The sequence below is a fragment of the Cydia fagiglandana genome, chromosome Z (genome assembly GCF_963556715.1).
Source record: "Cydia fagiglandana chromosome Z, ilCydFagi1.1, whole genome shotgun sequence".
Lineage (NCBI taxonomy): Eukaryota > Metazoa > Arthropoda > Insecta > Lepidoptera > Tortricidae > Cydia > Cydia fagiglandana.
In genome coordinates this window covers 22,422,378-22,448,107 of record NC_085959.1, presented here as the reverse complement: position 1 = coordinate 22,448,107, position 25,730 = coordinate 22,422,378, and the positions used below count along the sequence as shown (strand labels likewise).

Genomic DNA, 25,730 nt, shown 5'->3' with positions numbered 1-25,730 from the left:
TGAAATAATTTACTCTAGGCGTATAAATAACTTATAGTTTACGTCAAATCGATGTCATGTACACATGATGTACACTTTGTAGTCTCTTTCCAAAGACCGATGTGTATTGTTTACCGGGCCCTGTACCTATCATGCATTGATGTGCAAATAGACATTTATATTCCTGAAAGGCTTGTCCTTTAGCGATAGAGATAATGATTGTGATATTGAACTCATACTATGCTAAATCATTAGATATTAACTCTTTAACCGCAGTACTTTTAAAGTATTTTACACAGTACACGCAATTTTGTATTCTGTCATAATTTGTTACATGGCCACTGCTGTTCCGTTTATCACACTACGGTGATTAAAAGGTTAATATTTACTGGATCATAAGCGATAACATACTTTTTTTGTTAATATATTTTTTTAATTGGAACGTTTCGCTATGATGATTTTACTTCTAATTGTTATGTATTATGATTTAATATATCTTATAATTGTAACCGATTGTACATGTATTATAATGTATTTAATTAATAAAGAAACAACTGTGTATGTAAGTATAATTTCATTTCAATGTTACCCTTAAGTAATTGTAATACCGTCTTTAAAATACTAAAGTGTTAGACTAAACTACCGAAGTGTTATTTTAAACGTCAGATTTCTAAATGACGTTTAAAAATAATATGCACCGTCTGGGCTTGGTCTGGGCTATCATAATCGATGCCAACTTAACTTGGTCTGACTCTACCTATCTATCTAAAATGATTCTACTGCTTTATAAGGTATCGTTCGTTATGAAAACAAGGTAAAGTAATAATGAAAGCTAACTTAATAATTGGTTGCTTTAGCCAGTTTTCTGACTTTATTTTTGCTATTTTTCATTAACTCTCGAACTGCAATTGTTTCGAAGATTTTTTGGGTATCTAGTCTGTTCCCCATTGATCGATGTTATCAGTTGGTCCAAATATTAATCTTAATAAATTATTTTTAATCTAAACATCATAAACTTGTTTCCATAAATAACGATATGGTCCTTACAAGTCGTCTGAGTTGGTTAAATAATACTGCGCTTGTTTTTGCTCATTTCTAAATATATATTTTTAATTCAACTGAAATACTACAATACATTTTAGACAGAAACAAAACATGTATTTAGTGAGATTTACTTGGTCACTTCAAATTGACATGCCACATACAGAATACACTTCCTCTGCGTTAACAACTAACTCCACTTGGTCTCGACAGCACGAACCTACAGCGGACGGTGATCTACGAGTTCTACGACCAACAAGTGTGACCGAAAATGAACACAAACTCTGCATCTCATATTCACGGGAGTAACGACATATTTTGCAAAATGTCGCCGTGACTATAATTTAATATATCAGAGGTACAACTATGTGAGATGCAGTCTTTAAGTTTGATGCTCTCTGTGAGACCGCTTTTTCTAGTCTCCTGTGATCAACTGATCACATACATATCTTGTTCGGTAATATGTGCAATATTGATTGATAACAAAAAGTACTTAAGTGTACTTGTATCCGCTTTTTAAGTGTACATCCGTGCTCTAAAGTTATTTGTAACAATTCAATTTCTTCACGCGTGGGTCAGATTCATAGAAAGTAGACGTACAATCATAATGATTTTAACATATTTCCCAACAATGATGTAAACTCCAATATAAAAAATGGCTTTGCACATGAATGCATCGCACAAATAATCTACAAGTTAGAAATGTTTATTTACAAATAACATACTTTTATTTTAAATTCTCAGTCCATTTTTATATAAAAATACATTGATTGATAATTCATTCGTAATATAATAAGAATAACACTCAAACACTTATGAATAACACGTGAGTTAGTAGATTAATAATTGTGTATACATATGTAATACAAACACTGGGCTGTGGCTGTTGTTGGGTTAGCAAGAGTTCTCAACTTATAAATGTAGTCTTTCAAAATAATACAATCTGCAGCAGGGCTTAGTATTCGGAAGACACCAATACTGTAGCACTATATTGTTGCATTAATACAATACAACATAAACTCGATAAAAATAAATAACAGTAAATAATTCTGGTAGTAATAGTGGTTTCTTGTTTAAGAAGCTTCCTCTAAAGATTTTTTCAAAACAATATAGTGTGGAGAAGAATTTATGCTTTGTTAACTTCCATGAAACAATTATTGTTTGGTTTAATAATGTATTTACAAGTACAAAATTAATTGAACTTACGTTGGTATTCCACCCGTCCATTTCTTGGTCCGATGTGCGTCTCACTATCTCCCTGAACAATATGTGAGGCGCAAGACACATTGGACAGGTGGAATACTACCCTTAGCTAAAAGTCCGTGACAAGTAGGATAACTTAGATGCTTAGAAAGAATCCTAAAATAAAATGAAAACGTTTAGTATTGGGACGTTTATCTTAAGATTGGAAGCGACTAGATTTTAAACAATAAATAAATTTGACTTTAAATATCATCATCTGAAACTGCAAGACTTTATAACGTTGTAATCCAAATCCATCCCAATACGTCCATCAGTCGCCATTCAATCAAAAATAAACCCAAATGGACTCGGCTAATACCTTTTAGCAAGGTAATTTCACCGATTCTTGCTAACCTACCGCAGGAAAAACCATCAACAATATTATCAGACCTACTTTTTTCTACTAATCACGGTTGTATGACAATTTTTGCGCCCTTTTCACTTAGGTAGGCAGGGCAGTACATACCACATTTCTACTTTTAGTCTAAATACATACCTGGTTACGAACGTAAGTAATTTCCTTTGTATTTGCTATTAAATTACATAACATTGACACAATAACTTACTTATACCTACGAGTTCAGTACATGCATGCAATATGTTAAATACGTCGTTGAAATAATGTATTTACAGACATTATATGCGTGCTTTGCCTCGAGTGAGGCGCGTCTACATATACAGAGCTGCTTTGCGCGCCAATTTCTTAGTAAGGCCGATCGTGTGGTGTGGTTTTTTTCTGTTGCTATACCAATTTGTTTTCTGATGCTATACCAAATACAAATATAAGTTAGAAATACTGCACAAAGTAGGCTACATGTACGTATATACTGCTTTGGACGTTATGTCTACTAGTTTTCAATATTTCTACAATCAATTTGTCTATTTAGACATCTATTTAGATATGCTAGTAAAATAAAAGAAGTTTACAAAAAATAACATTTTCAAGATTTTTTATTAAATTATTATTTCATATGTTAGCTACTATATTCATAAATATTAACATTGATTCAGTATGTACAACCTTTTTATGAACGATTATGAGAACATATTCTGAAATCATACAAAGAAAAAGTCCAGGTAAAAGGATAAAAATGCTTATAATCTAAAGAAAATCTAAAAAAAATACCGTAATCATTGATAAAAATACCAAAAAATATCACGCATATATTATTTCAAAAAGAACATTATTCAAGAAATAAATTTCCGCGAACTTTTCCAAGTGCAACCTTCTATACTTATATTATAGTTAGACCAAGAAAAGTCTGCAGCGATTTTGATAGCCCGTGGGCACGCAGTGCAAGTGTTATTTATACGTAAAAATTACACATACAGACATAGCCCACGGGCTATCAAAATCGCTGCAGACTTTTCTTGGACTAACTCTAATGAAGTTTGCATGCGACATATGACTTTTGAACTAAAATATAAAAATATTAATTAGCCTGATCTATTATATGCACACTTTCATTGCGCTAAATGTACAAAATAAGAATTGTTCTACTAAATAAAATGTTAAACTTAAAATATAAATATACATATTTAAATTTACTACTCCTAAAACTACAGACAATGATAAAATAATATAATACAAAGATGTAAAGGGAGCTTCACACCATGTTACAGACTGCCTGTTGGCTTTCTCGAAGGATTTGTCTCCATTCAAAGGTTTCTATCTACATGTATAGCTTGCCCAGTTAAAACAAACGATGTTACATTTAATAATGTCCATGTACATCCAACAACGCCTACATTGGCTAAATTGAGGTATCCATTCAAAATGAAATGTCCAAATCATTTCGTAATGAGCGCAACGTCGGTAAATTAAATCTATAAAGGTAAAAAAAAACAATAATTACGCTGGATGTGGCAATAATTTATACTCTTGTGGATTCTAATTTTCATACAAAGACGGCATCTATCAAATCCGGACCGCCTTTAACACACAAAGCCAATGTGTTTTTCCAATGATAATAGTATTTTAATAACATATAAAGTTATGACTTCAGATTGGGTCGAAGCAATTGCCTTTTCTTTGCTGCTGTGTGGAACCATTACCTATTGTTTATATTCATAGTTGGACAATACTAGTTGAACCAGTTATAAGCAAAATTTAATTTTAACAACAGTAATCTAACTGTCAAAATATGGCTCATGCACCATGCTCGCAGATCGTACGTTGTTGGAGTGTCGCTTTATATTTTTTCGTTTAATCAATTGAATAAAACAGAATTAGGATCTTCGTTGTCCATCTGTTTCACGTGGCGTAAGACGTCCTTCTTCGTAATTACACCCAGCAACCGCCTGTAACGAATTACAAATAATTACAATGTGCACAAATGAATTAATTACATACAACATTGGCTACGACGAGTAGAGGGTATGGCAGGGTATAAGTGCAGTATTAATAAATAAATAAATATTATAGGACATTTTTTACACAAATTTATTAAGCCCCACGGTAAGCTCAAGAAGGCTTGTGTTGTAGGTATTCAGACAACGTTATATATAATTACTTAAATACATAGAAAACAACCATGACTCAGAGCTCAGGAACAAATATCTGAATCATCATACAAATAAATGCCCCAGGTTTCGAACCCGGAACCTCCTGCTTCGTAGGCAGGGTCACTACCGAGTAGGCTAGGAGGCCGTCGAAGTATTAGTAGGTAGCAACTGACCCGTTATGCGTGACGAGCGTCTGGCGCAGGCCGAGCTTGCGGAACATGTCGACGACGGTCTCCATGGGCGTCTGGTCGGTGACGGTGATGGGCGCCATGTCGAGGATGCGGTGCAGGTTGAGCGGCGGCGGCGCGTGGCCGGCCGCGCCCGCGCCCGCGCCCGCCGGCGGCCCGCTGCCCGCGAACATCACCAGCGACTGGCCCGTGATGCCCTCCATCATACGCCGGGCGTTGGCTGTTACAACATACACACATACATATAATACACTAGTTTAAGTAACAAAAAACTTTATATAAAAAAATGCGTCGTAATATGCACTGCTGTGGACATACTACTAGTACCTACTTAACTCAGCCGGTCAGTAAGAATTAATTTAAATGGTTGGTTACGGTATTGGTTTGGGTTTGTGAATCTGGTAATTAACCCTTTACAAGGCTGACATTTCAAAAATGGTAATCGAACGTCAGTCTTAACTATCGAAAATAGAACACATGTTTGAAGTGCCGTATGCGGGAGATATATATCCCTTCGCCTGGTAAAGAGTTAAGGCTATGGTCCAAAATAAAGAAAGCGTATAGTACCCATGGCGAGGTTGAGATCCCTGCGCAGTACGAAGCCGACGAGGTACTGGGACTCCTTGGAGACGACGACGGGGTAGCCGTTGTGCTCGGTCTCCTTCAGCAGAGCCTCCACGTCCTCCACCGTCATTGAGTCCTGCGTGATCACCGACAGAGACTCGTTGCGCCTGCAACACAAACAACGCGTTTACATATATCTAACTAATAACTAACAGTAGTTTAGACCAATATCGATTTGCTGTATTTTTTGTTTCATTTAATAAAAAAATTCAATTTATCAACATTTCCTTCCTAAATTAAGTATTTAAATTAAACTACCAATTATCTTGTATGACGAGCCTTAGGAGGATAAGTCACAACCAGAAATTTGGCTCCAGTATCTTTAATCTTCGGGAGTCCAATATGTTGTACGAAAAATTCTTAGTAAGTACCTAAAAGATTTTAGACCAGCATTTTTGTACTGAATATGCTTGTGCCGCACAGGTAATGGAATCCCACCTTAATAATAAGAATGTTGGGTGTCTTAATGTTAAAGTGTGTGTGTGTGTGTGTGTGTGTGTGTGTGTGTGTGTGTGTGTGTGTGTGTGTGTGTGTGTGTGTGTGTGTGTGTGTGTGTGTGTGTGTGTTGTTACTTGGGCTGCATGACGTCAGCGGCGAGCGAGGTGTGCTGGAACTCGTCCTTGCTGTCGAGGAAGGGGTATCCGTTGAGCGCGATGTGCGCGTCGTAGATGCCCTGCTTGCCGAGCGCGTCGCCCACCCACTTGGACGCCATGGCCGCCGCCATCAGCGGCACGATGTACCGCACGCCGCCCGTCAACTCGAACATTATCACCACCAGTGACACTGCACAAGTTTCAACAACATATTATTTACATATGACACACTTTTGTCTGTCGCGTATAAACCTGACTGATCTGACTTTATCGCGTATAAACCGGTATCGAGCTGGAATCTGTCATTTAGCAGCAGAAGTAGCTACGAGTAAAAGAGCAAGGTGTTCAAAATTATTTTTATTGTTAAGATAATAAGAGCGTGTGCAGGTCAGTTTAAACACCATGCCTGTAAAAACACTTTTGTATTGACTGTACACCTGTTGTATATGGTACAGTCACCTGCAATAATATGTTACTATTCGAGGCCGCAAAAATATGTGAAACGCGCTTATGGCTCTACATATAAGATCGTGTCAGATATTCTTGCTGTCTTCGTTGTGTAACATATTATTGCAGGTGACTGTACATATTATTGCCCATCTTTTGCCAACCTAATCTTAGGGTGGCATTCCACCTGTCCAATTGCTTAGTCCAATGTGTATTTACGTCTCACATTTTGCTTAATGAGAGAGTGAGATGTTAATGGTAGGTATGTTTGTGACCATATATTTTAATCACTTTTTGCTAACTTTTTGGCCGTCGCAAATAGGTGGCAGCGTTAAATGAGTCGTTAATATGTATGGTAAGCACCACACCTGTCATCCTGGTGACCCCGCCGAGCACGGCGGCGGCGCCCACCATGGCGTACAGGCCCGGCGTGATGCAGTCGTCGCCCGTCGAGCACTCGCCCGAGAACAGCCAGATCTTCGAGTACTTGTACGCCAGTTGCTCCACGCCTGTTACACATATATTTATAGTCATCTACAAAGATCACATAAAACGCGAAATCCGAGTAGTTATCTTAACTTTCGGACGGATATTTGCTGTCAACGTTTTTGTAATTTTTTAACATGTATTTCTATGACTATTTATATTAGTGTATAATACACGCCTTCACCCCCATATCGTTGACCATGGCGTTCTTTCTGCACAATGAATAAAAGAGGCGAAGAAAAAAATAGGGATGTTTCCTCTACTTAATAAATTATTTCACACCGTGTACGAAATAAAGCACCTGATAATTATTAGAAAAACATAGACGACAGTTATTTTAAAGCACAGTTACTATTTAATAAATCGGATAGAAGTATAAAAAGTAGGCGAGTTGACCGTGACGTCACTATACACGTTTTCATATAAATTCCATATTAGCAAATCGTTTTGACAGTTCTAAAAAAGAAGCTGATTTAACTAGTAGGAAAGTAGCCTATTAGCTTATAAGACGTATTACGTAGGCGTACAAATGACATGATGGCAACTCTGGCAAGGCAATAATGAAGTTTGTCACACGCTTACCAATGCCGACGATGCGGCCGGCGATGGCGCCGAGCGCGAGGCTGGGGATGAACAGGCCGCAGGGCACCTTGATGCCGAAGGTGAACACAGTCATGACCAGCTTCACCACCAGCGCCAGGAACAGCAGCCAGATGGCCTGGTACACGCCCGGGCCCGCCGCCGCCTTCTCGATGGCAGAGTTCACGTCCGTGAAGTTGCGATTGTAGTCGCTGCAAGTAACGTCACGTTTATGCAAACACATCGCTGGCCCAATCTTACATTACAGGGTTCTATGTTTCATCGAATATATTTTAATTTCATAGTGACATTAAGTCGATTTTCAACTATATTGAATATGTAACATAGAACTGAGTAATATTGAGCCAGCTATATGCATCTCAACCTAATGAATTATTACACTTTCTTGGTCTAATTAATTACTCATACATTTTGCTCCCAACAAAAGCCGTGAGGATCTCAAAAAGATGAATAATATACGAAGTCGTTTTTACATTGAGAATCGTTAATATTTTATGCTAATAAATACACTTGCTACAACTTAGGTGAGCCTTCAGTTTGAACTCAAGCCTTTGTGTTTTATATTTGAATGTAAGAAGAGGCAAATAAGAAGAAAGCTTTTAGGTTGAATTAAATAAGCGGACAGCCTTACAATGTGCAGTAAGAAAAAGAAATTAGTCGAGTTCAAATCGAAATAAGAAAATATCTTGACAAAAAAACATTAAAAAGTGAATAACCATAGGGGATCGGAGTTGGAGATGCCGCACTGGTTGAAGAGCAGGTAGATGAGCTGGCTGGTGTTCATGCGCGTGTAGCGGTTGGGGTACGCGATCACGGCGGTCACCAGCGTCACCACCAGCACCTCCGTCACCGGGTACTGGCCCAGCTTCGAGTACTTGCGGTAGCGGCACCAGTACAGGTTCGCCTTTATGAATATCGTCGCGATGCACCCCTGAACGACACAAAAGTAGAGCATAAGTCGGGAACTACCTTTTACTTTTATTAAAAATAATTTTGTAAAAATATTTACAGTCAAAGTGCAATGAACATTTCATTAAATTTATTAAATTTAAAGTAACGTGACATGATTTACTTACTCCTATAATCCCCAGCCCAACAAATGGTATCAGCTCGAAGAATATCCACGGTTTATTGTACTCCACAAAGAAGAGGACAGAATGTTCGTTGCCGAAGGGGTTGATCGAGCGCAGGATGAATGCCGCTATCAGGGCGCAGAAGAACGAGCGCCAGAGCGTTTTCAGAGGGAAATAATATGATACCTGAAATACAATATAATGTTAGGGAGCTGATACTCGTGATACTTAATATCGACTAATGATTGGTGGATTATGGTGAAATAATAAATAAAAATATATGAATGCGGGTGAGGTTACCTCCTCTAGACTGAAGAGCACTCCGCCGATGGGCGCCCCAAAGGCGACGGACACGCCAGCCGCAGCGGCGGCGGACAGGATCTCACGCTTCTTAGCCTCATTGCGCCCATATTTAGGGAACAAGTATGACAATATGTTACCTGAGACAAATAAAGATAGTAAAAGATCTGCTCAAAAATGGCTGCTCAAACAATGTGACAGGAACCTAAACAACTGTTCTAATACATATTTATCAACAGGCAGTCTGACCAAGATACACTGTAATTGTGTGTGTGCAGAAGGAGACGACGTGAAATAAAGGAAGTCAATAATATGATCTTATTTTTTATTAATACTTATTTAATTAGCATACATCGGGGTATTCGGTGCGGGAATGATTTCGTGTATTTGTAACTTTGTTTATTGTAAAATAATTACCAAACTATGCATTAAACGTAAGTAGTAAGGTCCAAATGGGCTTAGAAATGTTAAATTAGCATCGTTTTTTACAGTTTTTACCTGTGTTCTGGCTAGTGTAAAACATTCCCGCAGCGAAAACCCCGATGTATGTTCATTAGTGATAAGTGTGGATGGAGCTCACAGAACTGTGGTAATAGCAATAATCTGGCAACACTTACCCAGGCAACTCGCGATGTGCACCATGGGCCCTTCCTTCCCGAGACTCAATCCAGAAGACACGGATAATATCAGGCCCACGACCTTTATGATGAGCGTCCACTTGCCGAGGTAGCCTCTGATGATGAAGCCACTGAGAATCGTTTTAATTTCAGGTATACCTAGAAACATTCCAAAAGTGTAAAAACACATAAAAGTATCAATAAGTATGTAATGATCGAGTTTTGTGAACACTTCAGTGATAATTTATACATCAACATCATACTGCTCTCTAATTAAAAGGAAAAGGTTTACATCAGGATCTTTACAGTAAACCCTAATACATAGTCACATTAAATGCTCTTCTAAAATTTAATGAAACTGGTGGAAGAGTCATAGAAGATAAGGCAGTAATGAACTTATCAATTAAATAAATAGATAAATATTGGGGACATCTTACACAGATCAACCTAGCCCCCTTATATCAATTATTATAATGTATAACTTTAGGTATTTAACTTTTATATCCATATTATAAATTCCTAACCTAAGGTGAAAAACAAACGAAAAGAATTATAATATTATCATCCTAATAGGTACTTTTTTTTATATAATAGCGACTGCCATCTGACCTTCCAGCCCTGAGGGGGAACTACGACCTTCACCCGAATAACACCTGACAGATTACGCACCAGAACCACAGGCATAGGGCGCGAACATGCGCACGAGCGACGCCGACAGAGCCGCGAATATGAGGCACCACACTATGTAGAACAGGTAACTGATGATGTAGGCGCCCGGGCCTTCACGGGAGCCTCCCAGCAGCTCAGGCCATGTCACCCACTGAAAGTTGTCTCATATTACAATAATAATGCCATAATGTGTTTTTTAGTTAAAAGATATGTATCAAACAAACAGTCGTGAAATGTTGTGTATTAATTTTATAACAGTATAGTTTTTATTTAATTTACTATTTAGTTATTACATTTATACCTGTGAACAATTTCCATGATCAAATGTAGTTTCATTGTCAGACCAACAGCATTGTTCTTGATTGAACCAGAAGGCCTGCGGACAGATGCCGAACTTGAGGTCTGTCATCCAGGAGGCGCCGATGTCGATGACGCCGGCCACCACGCCGGTGCACACGCCCACCAGCAGCACGCACACCCACCCCGACCACGCGTCGTGGGCGCCCTACCAAACATATAACCAGTTTATTATTTTCAAACATGTATGTTATTTTTTACACCAAGATCAACAGGCAACTTCAAGATTGAGCAATAAGTTTCTTTACCTTACACAACTTTAAATATTGTATGACACTCAGTCATCCATTTATTCACTGTTTTTTGAAATTAGAACTCTATATAACTGTGTGTAAAATCATTCACGGCAACTCTCCTTCTAACATCTATATGTCTATAACATCATCATCATCTTCAAGATAATTTCCGCATATTTAAAACATGAGCTTATTAACAGCTGACGATAAGTTACCTATTACTTGAAAACACATTTATTTTCTAAAAAGATAATGGTGGTATAATTACTTTTATTAAGTCCCATATTGAGTCTTGCCTTTTCTTGACTATGTATCTGTGGCGCATGCGGTCCCGAGCGATGTCCCGCTGCCAGTCGATCGTGTGGAAGTCGTCATACTGACCGATGCCAGGGATGTCATCATCGCCTACTAATAAAACAATTACTATAACATTTATCTGACCAGCTAAGATGAGTTGCAATCTCGCACGCGACTCCATACATCGGGGCTAGATAGTATAGACTTGCATGTGAGAACACAACTGTTGATAAGAAGTTAAGAAATGTGTGCTAATGTGGCTGCCTATATTGCCATGTGCAGTGAGTATATATGGTTGTGATAATGGTACAAGCATTTACATTATATAAAGTCTAATTCACGATTTTTTAATGAATGCCTGCAATAAAATAGCAATATGATAGATTTTTTGCCACTGCTGTATAATATATGTATGTATGTAGGGCTCAATAGAAACAACTCCCAGAAAAATGGGTTAGGTTACTTTAACCTCTTGGGGTTCAATGTCCTAATACTAGTACAAATTACCTCCAATGAAAATTAAATCTTAATGTAATGGAATAGAGTTTCTTTTATTTTGATTCGTTCGATTTTAAAACAAAACAAATTCAGCTCTATTTTCTAATACGGTTGATTCAAATTCGATTGCCAATTTTCCTTGTATGGTGGGCCGCTAGAGGTTAACTGTGATCCCACACAAATGAAGATCTAGCAAAAAGTGGGTTAAAAGGTTAGAACTGCCACCCTGCATAAAAAATAATGTTTCTGATTGTATTATAAAGTATAGTGTTATATTAAAATACAATATAACTAAATCCATTACACAATATCTAAACAACACTTAAAATACAAAATCCATCAAAATCCATTATACTATAATCATTACACACCCTATTAGAGCATATAACTTTATCACACAGAAAAAAGATTTACAATCACATACATAACTGGAGTTTCTTCTTGGAATGACAAACAAATTATGACAATAGACTCTGCAGCAGTAGTAACAAATAAATATTTACTTCGAATTATATTATTATTGAGAAATACTTACCCTGCATTCCAGAAAATATAACTGCGTCCCCTGGAACAATATATAGAGGGTTAAAAGCAAGAAAATCTGGATAGATACGTAAAAAGAAACTGCGTTACATGAAAATAAACTTCAATGTCTATAAACCTTTAAAATGTTCATTTTTTTAGCTACACTTAAATTTATTAGAAGTTATTTGTAACATAATATAAACAAATGATAATCATATTGTTTAAAATACATACGAAGGCAAGTGACAGTCGTAATCGCAACGCAAACGTCGTCGTAACATAAACGTCAAAGTAAACTTTTTAATTTTCGCTACTTGAGTGTTGCCATACGTATATTATGGCGGCGATGATAGAATAGTGCTGGGCCCAGTTTTATAAAGTTACAAGTTACAAGTTTACAGGCGTTTACTGGCAACACTTGCTCCGTTTTTTACAATTTGCGTTTTATAAAAGTACTGTGTTACAATTTTACAGGTTACAGGTACAAGTGCCTGTAGCTCAACCATAGACGAAAATACGGGAGTTTTATAGTTTTAAACTCATAATCGAACAAGCGTTTTATAAAAATATTGTAAATTACAAGTGTAGATTGGTACACTTGTAACAAAAACTTACATACGTCTTGAGTCCTGTAACAGCACAACAGCAGTTACTTGTAGACTCGTTTTCTGAGAGAATTTAAACTTTACTCTTTATTGTTAAGCACCAACGCCAACGATTGTGCCAGGGCATGCATACTTTTCCATGCACTGACCTTATCAGTTTTTGTTAATGTATCTGAAATATATAGTAAATAGGAAATAAAGTGACAATATGTTTGATATTGATTTTATTGACGATTTGTTTTATTTTATCTACTAGGAAATGGAAAGGGATTATTGCCGATATTTGTCGTTGATTTATTAGCATTCGTCTCTTTATTTAAGTATAGTGCATTCACATTATGGTAAAGTGTACTATTCATAATTTTCGATACAGCCGCTACCGAAACGATACATTTTAATGTAAGAATGTGAAAGAGTACTTATTTACATGTTATTTACTTATTACGTAAATATTTCATTAAATCTAACTTAATCTGAATCTGAAAACGGCCCAAAAAGTATATCCTTGGCATGGAACGCCGCTCTCAACCACTCGATTTTTCCTTCATTTCTGGCCATTTTTCCAGTAATTAATATTTTACAGCAAACAAAAACACATAATTTAGTAGAGAACCGAGTATCTATGACACACGTTTTTTTTTTAAATAGTGATGTCCTTCACACCTGTAGATTTCACATGTAATCGAGATTGACCGTGGTTCTTTACAACTGTAATTATTTATGTGTATTTATAAAACACCTGTAGCCGTTCACAGTGCATTACAGGTGCCTGTAGCCTGTACTCTTGTAACCTGTAACTTGTAACTTTATAAAACTGGGCCCTGCACTAACTAGGTATAAAATACCACTTTTTAGCCGTCCAAAGCAGACCTTGCGACAGACCATTATTGCAGAGGCGAAGGATATTACGAAGACTTGGAGCGAAATCAAGCACGAAGCTCAAAACCGATCTCTCGGACGCTTTCTGCCCCAACTAGGGGACATAGGATATCAAGTCTTATTCTACTCGACTTATGCCGGCTACATACGTAACGTTAAATCGTTGCGATAAAACTGTGCAGTCCGACTGTGCAGATAAATCGAACCGTGTGTATGACAAATCGTTGTCGATTATCGTAACGATTTGTCATACACACGGTTCGATTTATCTACACAGTCGGACTGCACAGTTTTATCGCAACGATTTATCGTTACGTATGTAGCCGGGGTTACTTGTCAGTCATTTTTTAGACCACGATATGAATTTTATTGTGGTTATTAACAAAACGTATTTATAAAACGTTATTTTCTGTTATCTAAATCTTGACAAAAATATCTAGAAACATAGGAAGTGCGAATGTTTTTTCGTGGACTGGTGATTTAGTTAACTATAGGTGCATAAATATAGCTCTTATGCTGAAATTGGCTGAAACACACCCAACTGGTCAGTAGAAAGAGGCGCGAAATTCAAATTTTGTATTTAAGTCTCGCACTATCAAAACCAAAGAATATAATACTCACTATCAAAAGTCTACGCCAAAGAGTATATAGTCTGTCAAACCAAATTTGTCAGTCAATAAGACCAAAAAAACTATAATAATCCCTTTTTTTTGGGTGCTAGTACTAGTGTAAGACAAAGATAGTATAATTTCTCTCTGTCTATGTTTGTGAGACTGTCCTTTGACAAACTATAGTAAGTAATGTAACTATACATATTATAGCTGGTCAAGCAAATCTTGTCAGTAAAAGAAGGCGCGAAATTCAAATTTTCTATGGGACGATATCCCTTCGCGCCTACATTTTTCAAATTTGCCGCCTTTTTCTACTGACAAGATCTGCTTGACCAACTATAGGTCCTCTACGCAAATAAATATTTTTTTTTATTTCCGCCTTTTTCTACTGACAAGGTCGCTGTGCCTGAGCGCCACTGCAAGAGTACTTATAATTGTTTTGCGGATAGTGGCTATATTGTTAAACAGATTTGTGAATATATTTATTAATAATGAAACGGAGGATAATTTACTTACAACCAAGAATATATCTTCAGCCAGCCGTCACAGAGAGGTTGAATACATACCTACATTTACTACAATTAAAACATTTGTTTTCTAAATAGGTACGAGTATATATATCACTTAATTTACTTTCGCAATATTATAATTAGTCAATTGAATAAGCCTTTTGGCAACAAGTGGGCGTTTAGTTTAGACTACCTTGTTGTTCTCTCTCCACTGATAAGTGCTTGATTGTTTGGAAATAAGTGCATATATTATGATATATTTGTGGATACGTAATAAATTCAATATTACCTACATTCTGGATCCCCTTCAACAACCAGCGGCTCGGTGTCTTCGCCAACGAATTGTCGAGATTCCATTTGGACTACCCACTCCGTAACACGTCGAAAACAAAAGCACTAATCATTTAGGTCTTAGCCGATTTTACTACTACTGCTTATCTTATCTAGCCCGAAACTTCGATATCGATAGTGAAGTGAAGGTTGTCAGTACACATATTAGAGTGTCGATTTGTTTAATTGTAGTGGCGTATACATATTTATAATAACATTAATATCACTTATTAGCGCACCAGTGCTTACCAGTAGATTCGCCAAAATATTGAGCAATGCAAGCTACAACAGAAAACAATAGATTTCAATAATAATGTGGCGCCTTATCATATATGTAGTTTAATAATAGTTACATTACTAGGTATATTATTTAGTCTAGTAAAATGACTTCATTCAATCATAATATGGACATACTGCAATAGAAACTAGTTTTCTTTTACATGCTTGGCATTTTTTGGCTTGACAGTGGAGTCATTTTCCTGAAATTTTAGGTACTTTCAAGAAAGTGCTTAGGTAAGCATTGTTAGTGTTCTGTTAACCCACGTGACAAGTACTGTGAACAGCTGTTACCGAGGCTTGGCCAGCAAATCATCATTAATCAAATCAAATCAAATATCATTTATAATCAGGCAACTAAGGCCCATAGATACATACCTTACAAACTAACATACATACAATAGTAAAAACTTACAAGCTAAAAAAATTATTTCGGCGACACGGCGGTTTTCAATTGTGTCGCATGTTCCGGTGTAGGATTATAATGCTATATAAACTTCATAAGCCGAATGAAAAGGTATACTTACAATTAGGAGTATTGTCCGGGTGGCTGTTCCTGGCGCCGTGCTCGTAGAGCTGGAAAGTGCCGTGGCTGGTGGGCGCGCTGTCGCCGTGGGCCGGCCGCGTCGCCGCGATCTCTACCAGCTCGTCGGTTCCGCTCGCACCCAGGCCGGCCCCATTCCTGCCGCTTGACCCCTACCACAACATACAATCTGTTAAGCACGACATGCGCTATACAAGTCACGAACAGTATACGGGTGAGTTTCGACCATAGATGTGCCAGGATGCGTTGCGAAATGCCAGGGATGTGTTTGTTAAGAGCCAATAGAATCACTTCATTTGTTTTCCTCGCTCAGCGTGCAGTGATTCTATTGGATCTTAGAAACACATCTCTCGCAAAGCATCCTCGCACATCTCTGGTTGAAACGCACCCTAAATATATCGCCGCGGATTATTCACCAGCTCTTGGATACAGAGCGGCCCGTTTGCTACAACTGCTTTGTCTATACGCGGCTTTCAATCTCCGAGTTGTCACCAACGACAAAATACGAGATCTTCCTTGAATGCTGGGCTATATACATAGTTACGAGTATAATAAAATAACAAGTACTTGTGCTGTATAAAAAAAATTAAATCTTACATACACCATTAACATTAAACCACGATAACTATTAATTACTTTATAAAATCACGTTAAATGACTACAGGCTGCTAGTGAGTTATTGCACTCAAAAGACGTATAAGAAGACAAGTATATAGAGAAATCACACGCATACTATGAAAAACAAATTAACTCTAAGCTTTCACGATGTTTTTTTGTCAAACATTAACTCAATACGGAAAAAGCTTTTTATACGATCAGACCGAAGAAAAACACAAATGCGGTTTAATTTTAAAAAGACAAAAATAAAGAGTTAAAAGCCGGTCATCACTTACTTGAATTTTCGTAAGCCCGGCTCCTACACAATCACTTATGTTCTTATATGTATTATTAGTTTCTGAAAGCACATTAATATTGTGCTAACCGTTATAAGTAGATACAATCAGACAATCACCAACAAGGCGGTGCATGAAACGCTATTTCCTTGAATGAAAAGCGGGGGCGGGAAAAATCAATAACCCCTCCAGGCGCCGCGCGGCCCTCGGCAATATCTTGGTAATGGTACGATACACTCAACACTGCATATTGCTATGTGTATCTGTATAGTAAGCATAAGCACTAATCATTTTATAAAATATACTAAGTATTCATCTATCTAATAACTTTTTGTTCATTTATTTATATGTATATATATATTTCGTCGATCTCGGAAACGGCTCTAACGATTTCCATGAAATTTGCTATATGGGGGTTTTCGGGGACGATAAATCGATCTAGCTAGGTCTTATCTCTGGGAAAAAGCGCATTTTTGAGTTTTTATATGTTTTCCGAGGAAAGCTCGGTCTCACAGATAGTTACATATAGTAGGAGATCCCACATATATGGGACCTTCACCAATCTGTCTGACGGATGAAACTATGAAAATATGTTCCAGAACATAAATAAATAGGGTTGCCTAAAGAAATATGGTAAAGGCTATTTTTAATAAATTTTTGAAAAAATATTTTTTTCGGTTAATTTCACCGATGTATCTGACGAACGAAATAAGTTTCAATGGAAAGTATACAACTTGTACAACTTAAATCAACTAGGTTGCCTATCTTTTGACGGTCACTATTATGTGGTGGCCGTGTTTAAAGAGGTGATTTTATATCGATAATTGCACTCATGTGTCTGACGCTTGAATTATACATCAAAATGATGGTCATTTTATTGCAAATACAATGGTATAGGGTTGCCTGCGAAAATCCGGTCACAAATAAGGGTTGCCAGGCTTTTAATTAAAATAAGAAGGGAAGACTTTTAGCGATAACTCATAAACGGCTTAACTGATGAAGTTGGTTTTAATTTTATTTCATTGAGTTTTATAAAGCACTATTTTCATGATTTTTTTCATATTTTTTGGACAGATGGTTTAAAAGTTAGAACGAAAAACCTTTTTTTTTTCTTTCGAAACGATTATTTCCGAAATGATTCACTTTATCAAGAAACGTTGTTTTAAAGACCCCTATTTACTTTGAAAGGCCTATCCAACAACACCCCACACTATAAGGTAGAAACGATAAAAAAATTGTCACACACATTTTGTTTCTTTCAAAGCGATTATTTCCGAAAATATTCAAATTATCAAAAAATGTTCTTTTAAAACCCCTATTCATTTTGAAAGACCTTTCCAACAACATCCCACACCACAGGGTTGACACGAAAAAAAAATCCTTACGTACATTTTGTTACTTTCGAAGCGATTATTTCCTAAAATATTCACTTTTTTTTTATTTTGTGGGGAAAGTATACAATATAGGAAAAAAGTGTCAATGAAAGAAATAACCCCTATTAAATTCTTAACAAAAAGGTTATATTCATGTTTTTGATATGACGCACCATATTCATGTTATGGCTAGATGAACTTCAACAAAATTTATCCATTGAAAGACTTGTTGAAGATCAATATAACATAGTATGTGATAGAAATGAAAGAAATCTTACACGGAGAATAACCTTGCAAGCTCATTTTCCGTATAAGATATCTTTTAGTACTATCACGTACTATGTTATATGGAACTTCAACAAGTTAATACATGAATATGGTGAGTCTTACCAAAAAGAGGCATGTAACCTTTTTTATGTAATGTTACAGCAAGTAATTTTTATTTTTATATCTATTATTGAGGTATCTTTAGTTAAGCTGCTACGTCCTACTAAGATATCAAGCTCATGAAACATGGGTATCTTAAGTAAGTTGGGAGGAGGAGGAGACCACTCCGTCGGAGGACGAGTGGCAGCAAACACATGAGGTAATCAGCCCGCAGCGCACGCAGTGGGCCATAAACAGTTTTGACTCCTTCAAATCTCCAGGAATGGACGGGATCTTTCCTGCGCTACTCAAATGGGGCGGGAGGAATCTCACTTTGAAGCTGACCACCGTTCTGCGCGCCTGTCTGGCTCACAGGTACGTGCCGAAACGGTGGAGAGAGGTCAAAGTCATCTTCATACCGAAACCAGGTAAAAGCGATTACTCGGATCCCAAATCCTTCAGGCCCATAAGCCTGACCTCCTTCATGCTTAAAACCTTGGAGAGGTTGTGCGACAGGCATCTGAGGGAGAGGGTGCTGAGTAACGTGCCCCTGCATCCCAACCAACATGCCTACAGCCCTGGCAAGTCTACAGAATCGGCGCTTCATGCAGTGGTAAGCAAAATTGAAGTAGCTATTAAAAACAGGTCCATGTGCTTAGGAACCTTTATAGACATAGAAGGAGCCTTCGACAGGACTAGGTTCAGCAGCATTGCAGCAGCACTGGTAAGACACGGTGCGAATGCAGTTATGACCAAATGGATAAACAACATGTTGAGCCAGAGGGTCATAAAACTTGGGACAGGCGAGACACAGCAGGCACTAGTGGCGAAGGGATGCCCCCAAGGGGGAGTTCTATCGCCACTTCTATGGAACCTAGTGGTGAACGACCTCATAACAACATTAAACAACAATCACTACTACACAATCGGCTATGCTGACGACATAGTGATACTAACGAGCGGCAACCACTCAGGTACGGTATGCGATGTCACCCGCTCTGCACTAGCCATCGTGGAGCGCTGGTGCGTCAACAACGAACTCACAGTCAATCCCCGCAAGACGGAGCTGGTAATGTTCACCAACAAACGCAATTTGGGAAACTACCACCTTCCCAAACTGTTCAATACAGAACTCCAACTATCTTCAGAGGTAAAGTATCTAGGGGTAATACTTGACAACAAACTGAATTGGAGTAATCACCTAAATGGCAAAATTGATAAAGCTACAGTCGCGTTCTGGCAGTGTCGTAGAATGGTGGGTAGAACCTGGGGATTAACTCCCAGGCTAACTCTATGGCTGTACCAGGCAGTGATAAGACCAATAATAAGCTACGGTGCGATAGTATGGTGGCCACGCACCAAACTATCCACAGTGGAGGCTAGACTACAACGACTCCAGAGGTTAGCCTGTATGGCGACAACGGGCTGCATGAGGACAACACCAACCGCGGCCCTGGAAGCCTTACTGGGCCTCCCGCCGCTGCACCTCTTTATACAACAAGAAGCGCTGGCTGCGGCGGTACGTCTCAAAAAATCTAATCTCTGGAGACCGCCTAGGGTGCCACACACCGAAATCCTCTACGAGGCCATAGGTAAGGAACCGCTTATAGAAGCGGTGACTGACAGGATACCCAAGCAGTACGTCTTCGACAAGAAATACAAAATACAACTACACGAAGAACCCCATGAAGGACTCAACCCAAGGGAGCTGAGAATCTTCACGGACGGATCAAAAACAAGGTCAGGCACTGGCGCTGGGGTTTTCTCAGAGGACCTGAACATACACATCTCGACACCACTTGGTGCCCATAACACAGTCTTCCAGGCGGAATGTATGGGCATTATAATGGCAGCACACGCAATCGTCTCAAGGGAAGTAATGGACTACCCCATCCGCATACTCTCTGATAGTCGATCAGTACTACAAGCTCTACAAAGTTATACTTTCACTTCAGGGCTAATCTACGAATGTCACAAAGCTCTGTCAGAGGTATGTACAGTCAGCGTCAGAGAGACGTGACCCCCCTAGTATCAGTATAGAAACTGTACAATAATTTCGTCATCACACGTAATGTTTGCGTAGCTGTGTGGTTTCATAAGCGGACTTAAGATCCTAAGAAACCGGGTTCGAGACCGATCCAAAGCGTTAGAATCTTTTTGGTTTTTTCTTTGTTTTGTTAAGTTCAGAACTATTGGAAACTAAATACGGGTAATATCAAATATTATAGTAGAAAAAGGAAAAAATAAAATAAAAACAATCTTAAAAACACTGTATTTTATTGGTATTTTATCTTTGCATAACAGCTGCATTGTAAACAACAATATTATAGTGTGAGTTAATTAAAATTGTGGTATGTTACATAGGCTGCGATTATAGCTGTCTTAATAAGTAATAGCAAGTAATAGGAGGGAACCGGAGGGGAAATCCCTAGGATACTGTCTATTGAATATAGACTGGTGGCTGTATATTGTCTTTGCCTTACACCATCAGAATGACTGAGTCATGAAAGTCCAGACAGGATATATTTTGAATGTCGAATCGCGCGTGATTAGTAGTTACTAATATCTATTATGCAGTTGCATAACATATAACTATATATAAATATTGGGTTTGATTAATAATGGGTATGTATAAAACGCGAAGATATTCTAACCTTGCGAGCCATTAACTACGTTTCAGAGAGAAACAGCATGTTATCGGCCAGCGATAACAATATTCATCTCCTGTCACGTTACCACAATTTTAGGAAACACAACACTTACCTACTCGTATACCTTGTTTTTAGCATTAGAAAAAGGGTTAACAATCTTGACAAGTCTTGTTATGGAATAACGCTTCTAACAAAAAGTAACTATTATTTATGAAACCAAAGTAATGTAATACCTATATATCCTTGCTACATAACTGTAACATATTTACTAACTATAACTTATTTTTCAAAAAGTGTTTTAAATGTAAAGACACGTTAAATGCTTCTCCCAATCGAAATCCTAATATTTTTTGGCAAAACTAAGACGATCGTCGCGATGCTTATTAAACAAACTTATTTTTTTTGCTGGTTTATAATGGTGTATCTGGGCAGCGTGCAAATGTCTTCTGACAGTGCTAAGAGATGACCCCAAATGTCTCAGCTGTTGAGCGAGTTGTAGTAAATGGAGCGTCGGTATGAATTTGCACAATACTACGGTGCCGCTGAGATTCCTCTGTGTAGGCAGAAGGACGAGGGCCTTGCCGATCTTCTTTAAAGTCACCCGTTCTTTCATACCGCCTTAGCCAATTTGCGAACCGTGTTCCTCTGCAAATAAAAAAACACAATTTAAACTTAATAGGTCTATTAACAAAACATGGTCAATGAAATGGAGTAAACTCTAAATAACTCACCGCTATTTTCATTTCTCGTGCAATTTTTTTAATACTCTGGTTTTGTTCCCGACGCACTACAATTTTCGATCTCATAAAAGAGTTTAATCGAACCATTTTAAAACTCAGTTGACACAAGTTTTCGGACAAGTCGAGAATAATATGTAACAACGTTACTACTTCGGCACACCTAGAATAGACGTAACGATGACGGTAATGATTTGCGGCGGATGCGAATTATTACAAAGTTACCCTAAAACTCAATTGTAATTTTAAAAAATGCGAAACGGGATAATCATACTAAATTCAACCTAAACACATATTTAGTTAAAGATGTTATTACTCACTTTCGGATTCGGATATGAGGGTAGAGAAATAATAATAAACAAAGACAAGACTATATTAAGTATCTATGACTAAGACAAGGACGCATCGACATACGAGTAACTTCCACCTCTACGATTTGACGATAGTGATTCATATTTTCGCAAGTAATAATATGTGTTCGGTGGCTCAATGGTATAAGTGACGGACTAATGTAAGAACATGATGTAGTCTTAATAACAGCCGTGAGGTCCGAGGATCGATTCCCAACAACGGTTGGAGACAAAAGGGAAAAATGACTTTTTGAAATAATATGATGCTTGATACAGCTGTGGCGATGTTGAACTAATGTTTCGACGTTGCCGTGTGAGCTATAGTTTTAAAATCAGGGGGGTCACGTTTCTCTGACGCTGACTGTACCACCAATGGTGTAACTCTGCAGTGGATTAAAGGACACAGCAACTCACGAGGTAACGATGCAGCCGACATCTTGGCGAGAGGTGGCTCGGAACTGAAGGTGGCAGGACCTGAGCCAATCCTACCTCTGCCATATGCCTGGCTCCGGAACACGCTGCGACACAACACCAAGGTAAAACACCAACAATACTGGTCTAACCTAGGCACCTGCAGGCAGGCGAAGGAAGCCCTCCCGACACTCAACCCCAATCTGTCACGGAGGCTTCGACAGCTGAAGAGACCACAGCTCCGGCTTATAGCTGGGGCAATAACTGGACACGCCTCATTTAACAAGCACCTACTAACCATACGTGTTACAGATAGCCCCCTCTGCAGAGCATGCATGGAGGCAGAGGAGACAGCCGCCCACGTCATTCTTGAATGCCCAGGGGTGGCAAAATACCGGGCACAACACCTCGGCTCACCGGGGTCTCTCCCAGAAGTCGTCGGCAACGTCAAGGGTCTGCTAGGCTTCTTGGTAGAGCTGGGTTGGCAGGAATAGTGCCGCCAACCCATCACGCAAAATAGGCGCAATACTATGACGTCGAGTTGCGGAAACCAAGCCCGCGAAAACCTATAACCTATATGGGTATCTTAAAGCCTTGTTGCTTAAAATGATCTATACGCGATTAAGAGAGAGATAGATCGTTGCAACTCCTGCTGTATCATAAAGGCTTGGCCACACACAGAGCGCGACGCAGCGCCGCGTCCGCGCCGCGTGATGCCGACGCGAAGCCTGGTCAAACAGGGCGCGCGCCGATCGCGCCGGCCTCACGCTCTCAACACGCCCTCAAGGCGCGCGTGAACGCGGCGCGGCCGCGCGGGAACGCGGCGCACCGCTCGCTGCCTAACGTCCGATCCTACTGATGTGACCTTGCGCGACGCGGCGGGCCGCCGCGTTCGCTCGGCGCAGCGCTGCGCACGCGCCGCGCGGACGCAAGGGGCCGCGCGGCGCGGGGCGCGACAGAAGCGGGGCGTGATACCGGCGCGACGCAGTCTGTTTGACGTCGGTAACCTGTTAGCATGTGCCGCGGTCGCGCGGCGTGGACGCGGCGCGGACGCGGCGCTGCGTCGCGCTCTGTATGTGGCCAAGCCTTAATGTGTGTTGGTGACAATTCAAAAACCAGTACACTCGTTTTTTTAAAGAACCCCATACATGTTTCAAAAAAACCAAGGCAGGTCCAAAACCTATATGGTTTACACTGAATTCCACATTTCGTACTCATTCTGTACTAATAGGGACCATGCTGGGTTCATTATTTCAGCATTATTCATTATTTTGACATACCATATTATGAAAATAGAAGTAGTGTGCAATGACACACACTTAAAGCTTTCAAAAAATAAGGTTTCGTTTAAATCAAACTAATGCTCAACTTGACAGATTTATACATTATAGATTTAATCATAAGTTGATTCACAACAGGCTTGTATTACAAATTTCAGTTGCTTGCCTGCTTTAAAATTTGGTTCAGACTACTTTTACTATATCTTTTTCATTGTTCCCTCATGACTGAGGATTGTGACTAACAGCTATGTCCCACCATTTAACGCAATCGAGGGGCTAAATTGTGGGCTGCCCACTACATGGAACCACATACTTTTCTAACTGACTTTTACTTTAGTCTGACTGAATTCCAGATTAAACTCTGTTGTCTACACTGAATGCATATTACTGGCCAAACAAGCCAATTACATATGTAAACATTTTGAAAGAAAAATCTCTATATTACTCCGGTCTGAAATCTACAACCAGTATTTATCAAATTCAAATTAATATATTTATTTCAAGAAATTAGCATTCCAAGAGAAGCAGTACAGTGATCCCCACACTAGACTCATTTTGTGCCCCGTGTTTATTACATATGGAGTTTACCGGCCATTTTAACCCCAGTCAAAAAGCAATTTAACTAAAATCAATATAAAGCTGTTTTTGACTGTGAATTTGCTTAGGTGCAAAAATTCTTGGGTGGCCCGCGAAGGTGGGGGTTTATATAGGGTCTTTTCTAACTTAGAAAACATTTATTTAAAATGTTATAATTAATTGGATATTGTACCTTTTTGTACACAGACTGATATGTTGTGCTCATTTTAGGTGTTGTAGACTTCAAAGGAAATCTTTCCATGACTGCTTCGCTGAAAAAATAAACATTGTAAGTACTTTATATGTGGTAAATTGATCGATTTTTCCTTTACCTACCTAATAATATAAGAGTACAGTAACGCCCCTTTGAATCAATGTTCGTTTTACCGAATACATTTTTTTTACTTATCATCTGGACAAGTATCATTTGTAAGCTCAACTTTGAAGACTTAAAATGAAATACAGTAATAATAAATGAAACACACGCAAAAAATATGTACTTAATGGAAATCATAGAGTAGGTACCTTTTTTAAGCCTATTGATGTTGCATCATTTCAAACCCAAAACTTCCTCAATTAGTCATTTATGTGTATTTTAATTTTATTATCATAATATCCGAGTTTGAAACAATAATTTTGTTAATTTTTCCACACTTCTGTGAGTGACGAAACATCTAAGTGATGCCAAAATAATGACGACAACGACAGTCAAACAAATGTCAAGTCAAAATAAATCTAGGTATATCGCGTTCGTCGTGTTTCGCTTTCGTCAAATTCTATTCACAACTTCACCAAAAATATAAAAATGCAGACTGCTAAAATGAAATAGACTATTTAAATTGTAAATAAATTTATAATAACAGTATGAAATCTAGTGGTATAACATTTATATTGGGACATCCCAGCCGTAAGAAAGAGATATCTCTTTGTCGCTCTCACTTACTTATGGGTGCGGCATGGTAGTCTGTTACGAATTCAAGATGCGCATGTCGTATACTCATGTATTCTAGCACTGGCCATTAATATTGAGAATGAGGCCAATATCGGGCATATAATATAATA

The 25,730-nt window shown here is 38.4% G+C and overlaps 1 protein-coding gene across 6 annotated transcripts; it reads right to left on the bottom strand.

Annotated features, from left to right (window-relative positions):
* Positions 1–4,449: 4,449 nt before the first annotated feature.
* LOC134679000 (H(+)/Cl(-) exchange transporter 5) lies at positions 4,450–25,331 on the bottom strand. Of its 6 annotated transcripts, none has more exons than XM_063537771.1 (18): positions 25,194–25,331; positions 24,862–24,940; positions 16,015–16,183; positions 15,461–15,493; positions 12,288–12,317; positions 11,226–11,365; positions 10,666–10,869; positions 10,365–10,515; positions 9,696–9,854; positions 9,079–9,218; positions 8,782–8,964; positions 8,422–8,636; positions 7,688–7,896; positions 6,988–7,128; positions 6,152–6,362; positions 5,523–5,686; positions 4,941–5,175; positions 4,450–4,563 (listed from the first exon to the last, which is right to left on the bottom strand). In XM_063537771.1, exons 2-18 carry the CDS (start codon positions 24,928–24,930, stop codon positions 4,473–4,475), a joined length of 2,544 nt encoding a protein of 847 aa, XP_063393841.1. In that variant the 5' UTR covers positions 24,931–24,940; positions 25,194–25,331; the 3' UTR covers positions 4,450–4,472. The 6 variants fall into 6 exon arrangements, with proteins under 6 accessions (XP_063393841.1, XP_063393842.1, XP_063393843.1 ...); XM_063537772.1 differs by having other exon boundaries at positions 11,226–11,362; XM_063537773.1 differs by lacking the exon at positions 15,461–15,493.
* Positions 25,332–25,730: the final 399 nt, after the last annotated feature.